The 15,764-nt window shown below is 43.8% G+C and overlaps 1 protein-coding gene across 3 annotated transcripts in view; it reads left to right on the top strand.

Moving 5' to 3' along the window:
* LOC118089204 (uncharacterized) overlaps positions 1 to 15,764 on the top strand; it is an 85,206-nt gene that overhangs the window by 46,188 nt on the left and 23,254 nt on the right. For all 3 annotated transcript variants that reach the window (XR_004693082.2, XR_004693083.2, XM_035123679.2), the window contains exons 6-10: positions 4,192 to 4,365; positions 5,982 to 6,381; positions 9,801 to 9,963; positions 13,693 to 13,804; positions 15,521 to 15,611. Coding sequence is in view for 1 of the 3 variants with exons in the window: in XM_035123679.2 (XP_034979570.2) it covers positions 4,192 to 4,365; positions 5,982 to 6,381; positions 9,801 to 9,963; positions 13,693 to 13,804; positions 15,521 to 15,611 (940 nt within the window). In the remaining 2 variants the exon portion in view is untranslated. The remainder of the gene's footprint in view (positions 1 to 4,191; positions 4,366 to 5,981; positions 6,382 to 9,800; positions 9,964 to 13,692; positions 13,805 to 15,520; positions 15,612 to 15,764) is intronic.

Here is a 15,764-nt window from a genome sequence, read left to right as displayed (position 1 = left end):
GGTGGGCGCAGCGGCGGGCGGGCGGGCAGGCACAGCGTGATCTCTCTGGCGCCCTCCCGCCCCGTTTCCCAGCGGGGTGGGCGGGTGGGCGCCGCGCGCAGCGCGGCTCCCACAGGCGCAGCTGCGCGGCGGACCGGCGGACCGGCCGGCCAGCGGGCGGGCGCAGCTCGCGGCGCCTTTCTGGCGGGCCGGCGCCATGGTGCCCTGCGCCACCGGGGGTCTACCTAGAGCCGGGCCTGCCAGCCTCCTTCCCCAACATGCTGTGCTCTGGACCCACTTGAGCTACACAGAGGAGAATTGGGGGGAGGGGAGTGTGGGGAACCCAATTGTGTTATTGAAGGTCCTTGTACGGGGGCTTCCGCTAGCAGGACTTTCTAGCTCAATCTGGCCCATAGTCCCATTTGGCTTTTTATAACAAAGTCATTGCGCAGCGAAACAGTGACCTGGGGTGCTTCCAAATGTTTCTTAATTGTGGGATGAGCGCTTCTCATGCATGCATTCCCCCCCCCCCCACAGCATCCATGCAGTGGATCAAAATGCCCACTCCCCTTAATGTGGATTTACCCTTTCTGGTTGAATATATAATAACGATAAACAACAACACATCACCCATTGGAAGCGATCCATCTGCAATATCTCACCTTGGTTAACGATATTAAGGCCCCATCTAGAAGCACGCTTTGTGTGATTAACGACGATGAATAATCATATATTGTTTGAAAAGCAGAGGACACAATAGACCAGGCATCCCCAAACTTCGGCCCTCCAGATGTTTTGGACTACAATTCCCATCATCCCTGACCACTGGTCCTGTTAGCTAGGGATCATGGGAGTTGTAGGCCAAAACATCTGGAGGGCCGCAGTTTGGGGATGCCTGTAATAGACCTATTGAGGTGTTCAGTTTCTCACATGAGTGGGAGAGGGAGTCTATATTTTCTGGTCTCTCTTTCTCCATCACATCCCTTTTTCCCAGCCCAGCTGCCCTCCATGTGTTTGAGAAGAAGGGGGTTATGTAGCTCCCTGTGTGATGTAGCACCCTGGTTGCACAGGGTTCTACATTTACACAAATCCTACATATATAGAACAGGCTCTTCATTTATGTATTGTATTTATATCCCAGATTTTCTCTAAGGAGCTCAGAGTGGCAAGCACGATTCTGATTCTTACAGCAATCCCGTGAGGTAGATTAAGTTGGGAGACAGTGACTGGTCTTCATGACTTGAGTGGAGGCTTGAACTCTGGTCCTCCAGGTCCTAGTCCAATGCTCTAACCACTGCACCACACTTCTCTCCCCACACATGGATGGCCATGGGAACACAATGGATTTTTGTTGTTCACCTTGTCGAGCAAAGCCCAAGTTGCTTCCTTAATCAAAGCATCTGTTTGGTATACAGTGAACAATTAAGCTGCAAGTTCTGTGTGAAAGGAATTCGAATACAATAAGACGGCTAGCTCTGTTCAACAATACTGAGAACTCTGACTCTGCACACAGATGTGGAAATAATGGATGCTTTCAGTTAGGAATGGTAGCCAAAATGACTTGAATACTTTATCTTTCAGCCAAGCTTTCAGGAGAGACACTAAATAAATCAGAACTAAACACAAAGGGTTGTATCTAATGCTAATTGTATTCAGACGAGACCCATTGAAAATAATGACCATGACTAACTTTTAATTTTAGTGGGCTTACTCTGAGTAATGCTTAGCTGGATAGAACCCACACAATAGTCAATTAGAGTCCTCTTGATGCTCCAGTGTTTGCCCCACATTGGAGTGGGGGCTTGCCAATCCACCCTTGAGACCTAGACTTCATATCCATCTGTAGTGACAGGGCCTTCCTACATGAACCTGTACATGCAAAGCACCCCATGTAATCCAGAACTCTGAATGACTGTGAGTCTGAATTATGTGCAGGGATGTCAGAGATCTTCACTTATGTGTTTCATCTCCAGAATGGAAATACAGAAATACAATCAGTATCCATGGTTTTTTCCCCTTCCAGTCTGCAAATGGTGCTTAATTGATGATTCCTGCCCCCTTCCCTTTGCACTGAGTTTCCTTTGCACTGAAATGAATTGTGTGGAATAACATAATTTATTTGTTGTTGTTGTTTAGTCATTTAGTCATGTCCCGACTCCTCGTGACCCCATGGACCAGAGCATGCCAGGCACTCCTGTCTTCCACTGCCTCCCGCAGTTTGGTCAGACTCATGTTCGTAGCTTCAAGAACACTGTCCAACCATCTCATCCTCTGTTGTCCCCTTCTCCTAGTGCCCTCCATCTTTCCCAACATCAGGGTCTTTTCCAGGGAGTCTTCTCTTCTCATGAGGTGGCCAAAGTATTGGAGCCTCAGCTTCAGGATCTGTCCATGTAAAATTCTGCCACAGTGGACAGCAAGATGAATAACTCTTTGTTTTGTTTTTGTCGGAAGCCAGACTGCAGTGGAATGGAAGCAGCACTGCATGTGACAAACACGGGTCTTAATGAAAAGAAATGATTTCTGCTTCTGCAGTCAAATTCCCCCCTCTTCCCTGTATTCCCCCACAATCTGTTCTTGGGGTTCCCTCAACCCTTCGGAGCAGATCTGAGGAGGGTGTGGGGGTGGGGGTGAGGAGAAGCAGGGAAAGTCCAGTAATTTGATGGGACAAGTTAGTTTGCTACCATCCATTATTCATTAATTTATGACTCACCTTCCCCATGAGGTGAGTTATATAAAAACAACTGAAAAGAGTTTTAAAAACAGTACAAAATATAACAATTAAGAGAGGTTTAAAGCAAAATAATAATAATAATAATAATAATAATAATAATAATAATAATAAACAATGCAGCCACTTAAAGCAAAGAAGGGCAGAGTAGGGCAGATGGGAGCTATCTTGAGTGTAATAATAATAATAATAATAATAATTAATAATAATAATTTATTATTTATACCCCGCCCATCTGGCTGGGTTTCCCCAGCCACTCTGGGCGGCTTACAACAGAAAAATGAAATAAAATAATCTATTAAACATTAAAAGCCTCCCTAAACAGGGCTGCCTTCAGATGTCTTCTAAAAATCTGGTAGCTGTTTTTCTCTTTGACATCTGATGGGAGGGCGTTCCACAGGGCAGGCGCCACCACCGAGAAGGCCCTCTGCCTGGTTCCCTGCAACTTGGCTTCTCGCAACGTGTTATCTTTTAATGTAGGGATGGGGAGCCTGTGCCACTCTGTATATTGTTGGACTGCAGCTTCCACCAACACTAGCCAGTATAGCCAAGGGTGAGGGATGATGGGAGTTGTAGTACAACAACATCTGGATAACTAGAGGCTCCCCATCCCTGGGTTATACCATAACAACCAGGGAGCTGTCATTGAAAAGACCCCTCCCCACCGTTAATAGCCAGAATAAGAGTACACTTAACCATTTCAAGAAAGACAGATTTGGAGAAAACTGACCATAGGCAGTTACTCTATTTTAGGGCTAGGGAACCTATAGCTATTTAGATGTTGCTGGGCTACAACTTTTGTCATCCCTGACCATAAGCTAGGCTGGCTGGAGCTGTTGCTGTTGGCACCTGTCTGTCTTGGGAGACTATGAAAGAGTGCATCTTTGGAGGTAAAGTCAAACCATCGGAGAGTTACAATGTCTGCTGGTGGGCTGCAGGTTCTTCATCCGCGGGTTTGTGCAACAAAGACAATGTCTTGCAATATCTCTTCTTCGTTTTCAGTCCGATGCCTATCCCTGAATTTCTATCCTGAAGTTCTTTAAAAAAACAACAACAACCTCTTATTAATTACAGTGTTCATTTCAATTAGAAAAACATAGTTCACTTAATAAAGTTAATTGAGGAAACACAGAGCGTTAAAGCCCCATATTAGTGAAACACCGAACACTTCAAATGTTTCGGGTCCCATTAAGACAGACTTGCAATTCACAAACCCTTTTAGCCTAATAAATACAAAGCATAGAGCACCAAGATACAGCAAAACACTGTAAATGTTTTAGGCTCCATTAATGAGAAATCTTTTAACCTCCTAAGCAAACCATAAAACAAAAAGGTCCTTCACAAATCCTTTTTAAAGAAATTATTTTCACCAGTATGAAATGTGTATTTTTGCATTGAATTAAAGGATCTATGAGAGTGGGCACATGCATCTAACTCCCTGGGTGTGCCAGAACCTTTTCTTTCCTTTTTTTTTTGTCCTCTAGACACTTTGTGCAGCTGAGCGAACGGGAGCTGAGCTTACATTGCATCGACCAACGGCAGATGGAGACGGCGGCTCCTGTAGCAAAAACAATTAACTTGTCAAGTGGAGATGCAGTTGTCGGTGAGGAGGATGGTTCTGGCACCTTCTTGCTTCAAACAAAGGAAGCCAAGTACTTGTAAGTGTACCTAATACAGCGGAAACAAACGGAAGCCCAGAGGGTCTAAGTCAAGGTTGCACAAGTGGCACCAACCATGCTAAATGATGCTAGTGAGCTTTGCGTAATGCTCTGTTCTGGATGCTGTGTAGGGAGGAAGAGAAACCACACACACACACACACACCCCAAGATTGCCGAATAACAAAAACGAAAAAATTACTCTAGCCACATTTGCACCATACATTCTAAATACTACGATACCACTTTAAACAGCCATGGCTTCCGCTATAGAATTCTGGGATCTGTAGTTTGTTAAGGGAGTTGTTAGGAACTCACAGCACTACAATATGAAGATATTCATGGGAAGAGAGATTGATTGTTAAACCAGTCTAGAAATTATGGCTCTGTAAGGGACGCAGGTGGCGCTGTGGGTTAAACCACAGAGCTTAGGGCTTGCTGATCAGAAGGTCCGCGGTTCGAATCCCCGCGACGGGGTGAGCTCCCGTTGCACGGTCCCAGCTCCTGCCAACCTACCGGTAGCAGTTCAAAAGCACATCAAAGTGCAAGTAGATAAATAGGTACCGCTGCAGCAGGAAGGTAAACGGCGTTTCCGTGTGCTGCTCTGGTTCACCAGAAGCGGCTTTGTCATGCTGGCCACATAACCTGGAAGCTGTATGCTGGCTCCCTCGGCCAATAACGCGAGATGAGCGCCGCAACCTTTAAGGGGGAATAGGAGTCAATGAAACAAAGCTGTGGGGAGTAATTCATGAAGCCATTTCTCCTTGAATTGCTGCATCAGTTTCACATATGTTTGATCACTGTTCCTTGCCAGCTGTAGTCTGCACACACATCAGTTGCCACACATTAGATGTAACATTGTGACATCCATATACATGTACACCCAAATTCAATAGGCTCTAATATTACCCTGGAGATTGTGTGAATGAGCTGAAGGCTTGGGAATAAATGAATTGTTAGAAGTTTTGCTTTTTTTGGTTTCCCTAAAAGTAAAGCCAGGCATGTCAGATTAGTCACTTGAATCCAGATACACAATTTCTACATTGAATATATGATTGGATGTGTACGTTTCATTTCTAAAATAAGAGGTGCTAAGTTTTCATCACTTACTGATGTGGGAAGGACACTCTGCACATGCTCAAAAGCATGTTAATATGCTGGACATATTTCAGTTCCAGTTCCTAGTGGCTAGCCAAGTCGATGTATCTCAGTGTCAAAAACATTCTGTTCCTTGCTCACAAGCCAAAGAAGGATTAATTAGTAAATTGGATCACGTGAAAAATCTAAATGCTGGAGACAGTGTCTGGCTGTAGCTGTGTCTTCTCAGAATGTAGAAATGTTCCACTTGACCCCAGAGGCCACAAAATTATGCGAAAATTGTTCACCTGAGTCAATATGTTGCAATATATATATCTTTATATCTCAGCACTCTTGTTTCCTTCAAAGTCTTAGCAATTAAGTCAGCCTGAAAAGGTCAGAGTCAGCAGTGCTGGGCTTCTTGACAAGTAAAACTGTCTGTAACATCAATGGGCATGAAACAGAAATGGTTGTGGTTGTGCTTATTGGCATTTCATGTGCACTATTTTGGGTTCACAGACTCACCGTTTTTGAATTGTAGATTCCAAATACCCTTTACTGTCCAGAACAACAAACTAGAGGACATTATCAAGCTCCGAAACGAGTGGATGCTGCTCATAGACAGATACTGCTCGTTGCCAAAGGCAGAATCCCTGAATCAGGGGAATGCTTCAGAAGCCGTGTGTGAGGAAGCTCACTGTTTAAATGAAGGGAAGATGGAACAGCCCATCTGTTTCGGTTTGGAATCTCCTACAGCTCCAGAGGCTGTGACTTTAGCCCACACTCTCCAGGAGAACCGTCCTTTGGTTTCAGCATTGGGTCAGCTTCCTGGAAGAATGGTAGATGGGAAAGCCCCACCTCTTTTCCCCAAGTTGTCCAGCCAGCCTCCAACATCAACAAGAACAAAAGTGTTCCACTGGGAAGTAGTTCCTCAGGAAAAGGTCTGAAATTATATGTTGCATAGAACAGGGCACATAAAATCCATGAGTGCTTGGTTCTCTATTGCAAGCTGTCATCATCATAATCATAATGTGGTTTAACATGAGATTGTTCATCCTTCTACAGAATAGAAATGCTGTCCATGTAGGAATTTAGCAACGAAACAGAGAAAGCAAGCAGTACACCAGGGTGACCACTGAGGTTCTTTCCAGATGTTTTGGACCAACACTCCCATTGTTTGTCAGTATCGGAGTATAGGAGAAAGCATCCACATTTGGAGGGCACCACGTTGGCTAGCCTTGAAGTACATACACCATGTCCCCCTCACCTGCCCATTCAGATAATCCTGACAACCCACGTGATGTAAGCCTCCTTGTAAAGGAGAGTATTGTGATCATGGTAGGCATTTAATGGAATTAAATCTGTGGGTGGGGAACCTATTATTTCTGTCTTGAGTTCCTTAGGACAGTGTTTCCCAACCAGTGTGCCTCCAGATGTTTTGGGACTACAACTCCCATCATCCCTAGCTAGCAAGACCAGTGGTCAGGAATGATGGGAGTTGTAGTCCCAAAACATCTGGAGGCACACTGGTTGGGAAACACTGCCTTAGGAGGTAAAATGGGCAAGAGATGAACACTATTAGTTAATAAATAAATGTTGGGAATAATCTATACCACAGTCCCAACCTCTTACCGTGTTTCCCCCTTTTTAAGACACCGTCTTATTACTTTTTTTTCTCAAAAAACCACAGGGTGGCTTATTTTTGGTGGGATGTCTTACTCGTATTTTTATTACGAGTCTGAGGGAAGGGAGGTGTGTGCGTCCCTGGTGCAGCCCTCTCTCCCCGGCCCTGGGATGTTCGCGAAGGGCTGCTCTCTCTCTCCTCCAAGGTGGGGACTCACTTAATAGCAATCTGCTACACTGGAGCTTCTTAAATCTAAACCAGTATAATGGAATCTATCTGTGTGATACAGTCCTAGCAGTAGCCTATACCTAAAGCAAGTAAGGATCTCTACCAGCCAGCTGCCCAAGACTGCAAGACTGTCTGAAGTTCCAACAACATAGCACTTTGCAGTGCTATCACTGATAGCAAAGAAGCTACCTGCTGAGAACAAAGAAGCCAGCTAAGCAGCAATTAAGATTGCTGACTTGGTAAATGGTAGCAATTGAGAAGCAATTGAGCCAGCGAGGTGAGGAAGCACGTGTTGTTAGGACCGGCAGTTTAACTTTTGTGTAAAGCAGCGTTTAGCAGCTCCTTTTAGCAGCTCGCAAACAGCGAAGGAAAAAGTCCTTAATAAATAAATAAAAGTCCCCAAGGCAAGGACTGCGATCCAGACTACTTACAAATCCTTAAAGGGGCAGCTCCACAGACAACCAAGCAGCATAAGGTAGAAAGAAAACTGCAGCAGGATTTTTAAAAGGCTGCTTTATGCCCGGTAAAAGCAATGAGACAACAATCAGACACGGGAGATTCCCGTTAAGAGGAAATCAACGTGCATTGAATGGAAGGGAATTTAGGGAAAGGTGGGGGGAAGCGAGAGGTGGGCTGTGTGTGTGTGTGTGTGTGTGTGTGTGTGTGTGTGTGTGTGTGTGAGAGAGAGAGAGAGAGAGAGAGAGAGAGAGAGAGACGCAGGGGGGGGGAGAGAGAGACAGACGCGCGCACGGAGGTCTCTCCCTAAAAGGGAAAACAGCCTTTGCATTCTTCAATCGCCCCTCTTTTCTTCCTCGTGCCTTCATCTCCTCCCCACCCCACTTTTCTCCCCTTCACCAAGTAGAGCTTACACAGCTTGGCTAAAAAAATTATTTTTGGATCTTTTTATTTAAAAAAATGCTCTCAGAAACGGGGAAGAGAAATCACAAGGCTTCGGCAGCCAGCAGCTACGGCTGTTCGGTGCATTTTTACAAGCTTTTAAAGGAAATACGTGTCTGTGGAGCGACAGCAAAATGGGGAGAGATTTTTAAGGGGGGAGTTGGCTGGCAGGAGGGGGGTTATTGCTAGTGGGTGAAGGGTCTATCAGTATGTCTTATTTTCGGGGTATGGCTTGTATCGCGCAATTGCTTAGAAATCCTGCTATGGCTTATATAATGACTACGTCTTAAAAAAGGGGAAACACGGTAGAACAGGGCTGAGCAGAAGCAGCCAGCATTCCATAGATCACATGACAGATGGGTGGATCTGGCTACCTGCTAATCAGCTGATGGCATCGGGTGCCAGGAAATGGCAACTTCAATATGCAGCTGCAAGATTCTTCCTTTGCAGTCACAGCTTGAACTGAAGAAACACGGCCTGAATTCGAGAAGAAGTCAAACCGCAGCTGCAAAAATTCTACCCCTGCAACTATGGCTTGAATTGCAATGGAATATTCATTTGAATTCAAGCCAGGTCTGCAAAAGAAGAACCAGGAGTCCATTTAGAGTGAACTTCTGCTTCTCCCTTTTGAATGTGGTGCTTTTCCAAGTCATGCTTTTACCTGTCCCATAGCTCAAGTCATCTGGTGCTGGGTGCTGGACAAGTGGCTGTGGCTTGGCTGACATGGCCCTTGGGCCAAATGGGAATAACTTGTGGGCCTAATTAGGACCATAGGCCAGAGGTTCCCCACCACTGTCCAAGATGTAATGACTCATGATTCATAATGACCCTCTACCCCATTGAGGGATGTGGTAGCACCAAGCCACAGAGAGGTCATGATCCTATTTCATGAGTCATGCTCTTTTATCGCCTGTTTAGATGGAATCTCCACCCTGCCCACATACAGTCCCCTAGCAATCATTCAGTTGGAGGAATACAGTGAAAAACGCTATGATGGAATTCAAGTTCTACATGGATTCCTCAAGAAGAATCCCCAAGCTCTTAGCCCCATGGGAATCTATTGTCTTTTTATGGTTGCCATAAAGAATGTCATGACTATCATTTGCACATTACAGGGTGACCTCAGGAAGAAGGTTCTTGCAGTTCCTAGGACTCCTCCTATGTGCTCAGTTAGGTGTTATAATACCCAGTCAGGAACATGGGATCCTACTTGGACGTCCTATAAGATGAAGGGTATCTATAATTCCCAGGGTTCCTGATGCTTTTGTTGCATCAAGGTTACATTTCACCACTGCAGGTATTATTTTCTCAGGCATGGGGGAATGTGTCAGAGAGGATTATGAAGGGTCTGTATTCCCTAGTGGTTGGAGGATGTGTTGGGAGTGGGGACACTTCTAATTGCTTTGTGTGTTTATAAAAGCATCACTCAAAATAAGACAAAACCTGGAGCTTGGAATGAGCTTAAAATGAACTAATTTTGGACATGAGCTGAACTGCATGTAAAGTAGCTCGCATTAGGTAAGCTCATTCCAAATCAAGCCTTGGGAACTTGCCCATCCTAATTATAGAGATGCCATGATATATTTACTTATGGCTTTTTAATATTTTTAGATAGAGAAATCAATCTGGACATCCTGCCACCTGGGCCAGAAAACCATAGATGTGGCTCGGCTTCACAACCAGTTTCGTATTCAAGAAGTGGTGGGAACTCACGGCAATGAGCCTCTCCTGACACAACAAATTATGTTGAACCCAAAAGTTGTGCATAACTTCAGTAAGTGTGAAAATGTTACTTTGCATACTAGGAGTAGCCCCTTACTCATGATTCCTAAGATTTTTAAGAGGCTCCGAAGGAAATGCTGTGGAATTTCAATTGAATTTCAATAGTTATAAGAAGAGCAGTTCATCAAATGTTATCCTTGGATCGCAGAATCATTGACATAAGAACATAAGGAGAGACCTCTTTATCAGGCCAAAGGTCTACCCCAGGCATCCCCAAACTTCGGCCCTCCAGATGTTTTGGACTACAGTTCCCATAATCCCTGACCACTGGTCCTCTTAGCTAGGGATCATGGGAGTTGTAGGCCAAAACATCTGGAGGGCCGCAGTTTGGGGATGCCTGGTCTACCCAGTCTAGCATTCTGTTCTCCTGGTGATCAAACAGATGTCTGTGGGAAGCCCACAAGCAGTTCATGAGTGCAATAGCTCTTGCCTGATCCCCAGCAACAGATATTTAAAAGAATACTGTACTGTCCTTGATCCTGAGGCAGTACACAACCATCGTGACAAGTAGTCATTGATGGCCTTATCCTCCATTTCTAATTCCCAATTTAAGCCATCCAAGTTGGTGGCCATAACTACATTTAGTGGTAGCATCTTATGTAGTTTAGCTGTGTGCTGTGTCAATGAGTGATTTTTTTTTTGGTCCTGAATCTCTTGCCGTTTTCTGGTTAGTGGACTGTACTGTAAAATTCAGAGAAGTGCAAAATTCAGAGAAATACAAATTTCAAAGGATAGTTTGTGTGTCAGCTTTAAAACGGCACCTTAGCTAAAGGTAAATGGACCCCTGACCATTAGGTCCAGTTGTGACCGACTCTGGGGTTGCGGCGCTCATCTCGTGTTATTGGCTGAGGGAGCTGGCGTACAGCTTCCAGGTCATGTGGCCAGCATGACAAAGCCACTTCTGGCAAACTAGAGCAGCACACGGAAACACCGTTTACCTTCCCACCAGAGTGGTATCTATTTATCTACTTGCACTTTGATGTGCTTTCAAACTACTAGGTTGGCAGGACCTGGGACCGAGCAACGGGAGCTCATCCCGCCGCGGGGATTCGAACCGCCAACCTTCTGATAGGCAAGCCCTAAGCTCTGTGGTTTAACCCACAGTGCCACCCGTGTCCCTTAGGTAGTTTCTCATTCAAATACAAACAAAACCAAATTTCTCCCCATGCCTACTCAAAAGTAAGCTAAACGCAGCAAAAATTAGTTCACCCTGCCCTTTATAATTACTCCAAATTTTCCTTTTCACTTTGATAATTTTTGAATACATTTCCCCCCTCAGTAATGGAACATGGTCAGGAAGAAATGGGGGATAATATTTTGGCACAACACTATGTGTATGTGTGCATTATAGTGTTTCCCAGGATCCTTTGTAACACTCGAGGCAGCTGTGCAAGGGGCCTTCAGCAAGCAAAGTTGGAAATCCTTGGGTGTGAAGTATAAACCTGTGAAGGATTTGCATGAACTAAAATTGGAAGGGTGTAATCATTATGTTAATTGGGACACCTGGGCTGGGATATATATATATATATATATATATATATATATATATATATATATATGGAATATTGCATCCACTGACTGACACTTGAAAGTGGTGGTGGGGAAATACATGTTAAGATGTTGTTAGTGAGGATAAAGACATCTTTAAACAGTACTTTTTTAAAAAAATAAAATTTTTCTTGAGTTACAAAAATATGTGTAAACAGTACTTTTTAATCCTCCAAATTAGTCTTGCTTCTTCCAGGAAATCACTCTTTTCTACTATGTAAATTGGGCAAGCCCCTGCTTTTAGCTATTTCTGTCTGAGTTTCTGGCATTGAGGCATTGCACTATTTCCCTTGGCTCATATATTCCTGGTCCTCCGACGCCAATGGTCTTCAAAGTTGTTATTGGACTACAATTCTCGACATCCCTGGCTGTTGACTAAGCTGGCTGGGGAAGATGGGGCTTGTAGTCCAACAACATCTGGGAACTTAAGGCTCAAGGGGAAAGTTGATTATTTTGATGACACATGCTGGGACCAGAGCAATGATTTAATCCTTTAAATCTTTCCCTAAGCCATGGGTCCTCCAGCTGCCTTCATGATTCTGTCATCCTCACCTGCAGAATACATGTAAGGTCCTTTTTGCCACAACAGGGGAAGGAGGGTGCACATGATAAATGGATGGGAAGATCTGTGACTACATGGGCATTTGTTTTAAGTTGCAAGAATAGATTGCCCCCCCCCACTACCTATGTTCCCTTGATCTTGTGCCAGGGACCATATAGACCCTGAGGAATGTTGGGGATGAATTGTGTCACACTAGGATAGCTGCTCAGGCATCACCAAAAATGAGATCACAGATCTCCATGAAATGTGCCTATGCAAATTCATACAGATGGATGTAAAATTCAAAATATTTGCCATAATATAAATGGAGAGGCAGCACATCCCCACATAGTTGGCCACACTGTGACTTGGCGACATTTGTGCCTGCACAGCCTGCTGTTCAAGTGCCAACTCTTTTCTACCTTTGAATGGAAGCTGGAGACACCTACCTGCCCCATATTTGATGTCATATATGAGCTGAGCCAAAAGGGGGTTTGCAGGAACCATTGATCAGCTGATAGGCAGTGCCTGCCAAACCCAGATGGTTTCACAAGCTCTGACAATCAGCTGATCCATGCAGTTTGCTAAGTCAGCTGCATTGGACTTTGGAAGACCCATGGAACAGCTGATTGCCAGGTTTCTGGATAGTTATGCAAAGGGCTTCTGAAGCCCTTTGAAAGATCCCCACCACTGTCAGATTTGGCCCACAGAGGGTGGGTGAGATACTGATCTTGCCTGCTGACCAGATCCAGTTCTTCACCCCTGATCTGTAATGAGAGAAGCAGTGGTTCTCATGACAGAAGTATGTGGGGCTTCCCTTTGTAGAAAGATGATCTGGTATGATTCTAATACTTGAATTTTTAAACATTTGGTGGTTTTCTTGAACAGTGAGCAAAGTAAATAGAAAGGTAATGATCACTGATTGCCAAAACACTACAATCAAGTGCTCTATACCAGCTTCTTCTGACTACTATCGGAAGGAAAGTCAAAGATAGCCCTATAGATGTACACCTTCTTTATTGGCAAACCTACGACTCAAAACATGCTTGGGTTAAATTCTTATAGATGGCTTTAGGGGAAAACGGGACAAATTCAGGTGTGGGTAGTTCAATAAGGGTTTCACTTTTCATTCAGAGGTAGTGCACCCCTGTTTACTTGATGCTTTGATCACATGACAGTGAGAGCAATTGTCACCTTTTCACCTTGTTTGTGAGCTCCCAGGGGGAGTTGAGTGGTCACTCTGGAGAACAGAACAGTGGGCTCTGTAAACTCAATACCGGAATCAGCAGCACAATTTTTGTATTCTTAACTAAAATAATTTTCAAAGTAAGGTTTTGAGTGCCATCAGGATACACTCTCTTGATTTATTCTTCTGACTAATGGATTGACTGCACTTCAATCAAATACATCCATATGGATACATCGATGCCATTCGTACTAGAACGCTAGGATACTATTTGTACAAGGTATTAGAGCACTGACTCATCTTAGCTTTTAGTGGGCACAAGCACAAGCTAATTCTGTGGGCTGAACAACAGTATGAATGTCCCAGTGTTCTTTCTCTGTTTCTTCCCTCCCTGCTCCCCTGTGCATTTATCTACAAGTAATCAAAGAACCATTCTCCCCCTCCAGACATTTTTCTTAAAAGTTTCCGCATAAAGCCAAGCCAGCTGAAAGAAAAATTATACATTATACATGAAGACAGTGGTGGACTTAGCATTGAGCAGATTACAGCACTAAGAAGGTAACCTTTTGGATAGAATTCTTTATTTATGATAGATATTACTTTTTGAAAACAGCATCATTTTGGGCAAATGAAAGGAGAAGCGAAAGGATGTGTTTACTGAAGCACCTGATGTTCCTAGCTCCTTGCATTGGAAATTAGGGATGTAACTTTAAAAAATACATATGCTCTATTACTCATTGTTCTCTGGAGGAACCGTAAGCCACCTTGCTGCTTGTAATGCTGAGCTTTAAGCAAAGTGAGCAACAAAACAATTCAATCCAGTTGAGCCAAATGGCTTGGATTTAAAATAAATTAATCCCATGCTTGACATGATTATGGGCCACCCTTTTGCATTATTTTCCCCAACCCATCCAGAGACAGCTTGAAATAACTTTCCACAATGCCTTAGGAACATAGGAAGACGTCTTCTCCTGAGTTAGACCATTGGGTCCATCTAACTCAGAATTGCCCACACTGATTGGCAACAGCTCTCCAGGGTTCCGGGTAGAGGGCATTTCTACCTGGAGATGCTGGGGATTGAACCTGGGGTTTCTGTATGCGAAGCAGCTGCTCTAGCACTCAGCTATGGCCCTTCCCTGTAATGTGGTTCACCTCTCTCCACTTGCTTTGTGTGCTTGGGACTTGGAAGATTCCATGGCGCTGCTTTGCAGACTATCCGAGGCAGGTGAAAGGGGCATGTGGATTTACAGTGGTGCCTTCTGGGTGATGCTAGACCACAACTCCTGCCAGCATAGCCAGAGGTCAGGGATGATGGGAGTTGAAAAACAGCAGCATCTCAAGAGCACCATGCTGGTACCTACTCTAGCAGTCACAAGGGGAAGGGAGAATGCAGAGACTGCTGAAAGAACCCTCTGCATGTCAGAACAAGTTTGTGTTGCTTGGTCTAAATAAATAGGGAGGTTTGATTGGTGCCAACTCTCTGTCTTCTCAATGCCAAGCAAAGGACTATTTATTCAGCAAGACAGTGTTTTAAACTCTGACATTTAACTGTGCTTTTATCTGCCACGTTTATGTTTGTATTGCATTACAGTGGGTATTGTGGCTTTTAAGTTTTGTAAACAGTGCAGGCAATTTGAATATGAGGCAGCATAGAAATGTATTACATCAAACAAACAAATGGACACTGCTAGAATTTGTTCCACCTGTGGGAAGGCCCAATGAAACAGGATTTTAGTTCTAGCTGTTGTTGTTTTCCCAGTATGAATGTGGGCTGGGCAGAAGAGGAAAAATAGGCATATGGAATGTAGTTAATTATTCAAGATGGCAGTGGTTAATGGATTTGAAACAAGCCGATACAAAAATGCTATATTTTCCCCCAATTAATTAAAATGGGCAAACGTTCATTGTTGTTTACTCTGGTTTAAAACACTACCAAACCCTTTGTCACATAAATATAAAACTGATAACAACACAAATGACGTAACACGCTGTATGTAACTTTTTTTAAAAAAAAAATGCAATTCAACATAAGTTGGTCTATAGAACCATATATTTTTATATATGTTGAATCTCATTTTTTAAAAAATTATATAGTTACATACCGTATACCCTGTTAAGTTGTTTGTGTTGTTATCAATTTACTCTGGTTTAGCACACAAATGAACTCATGTTTTTAAGTATTCTGTTGAAATTGTTACCATTGTCTACAAAAAGCCCGTATTTGACATGGATGTCTTGGAACCAGGAATGCTAATTTGTATTGATTTCCCATAGATACCAGCCCACCGCAAAAGATATGGAAATGTACATGTCGTTCAAAGGGTCTCCTTCAGAACTGCATCTGGTGGATCAATTTATGCTAGAAGTAAGAAGTATATCTCCGGTTTAAGTCGTGGTTTTGTACATGCCATATTGTCTGCTTCTTGCTCTCTGTTGATTTTATGCTGAGTTTAAAACTTCGGAAAATGCAAACCATCGAACTTTCTTGGATTAAAGAAATCCTTTGCAACAGTTGGGT

Source organism: Zootoca vivipara, chromosome 7 (genome assembly GCF_963506605.1).
Source record: "Zootoca vivipara chromosome 7, rZooViv1.1, whole genome shotgun sequence".
In the NCBI taxonomy this organism is placed as follows: Eukaryota; Metazoa; Chordata; class Lepidosauria; order Squamata; family Lacertidae; genus Zootoca; species Zootoca vivipara.
Note: the sequence above shows the minus strand (reverse complement) of the source record. Positions and strands in the feature narration are given on the sequence as shown.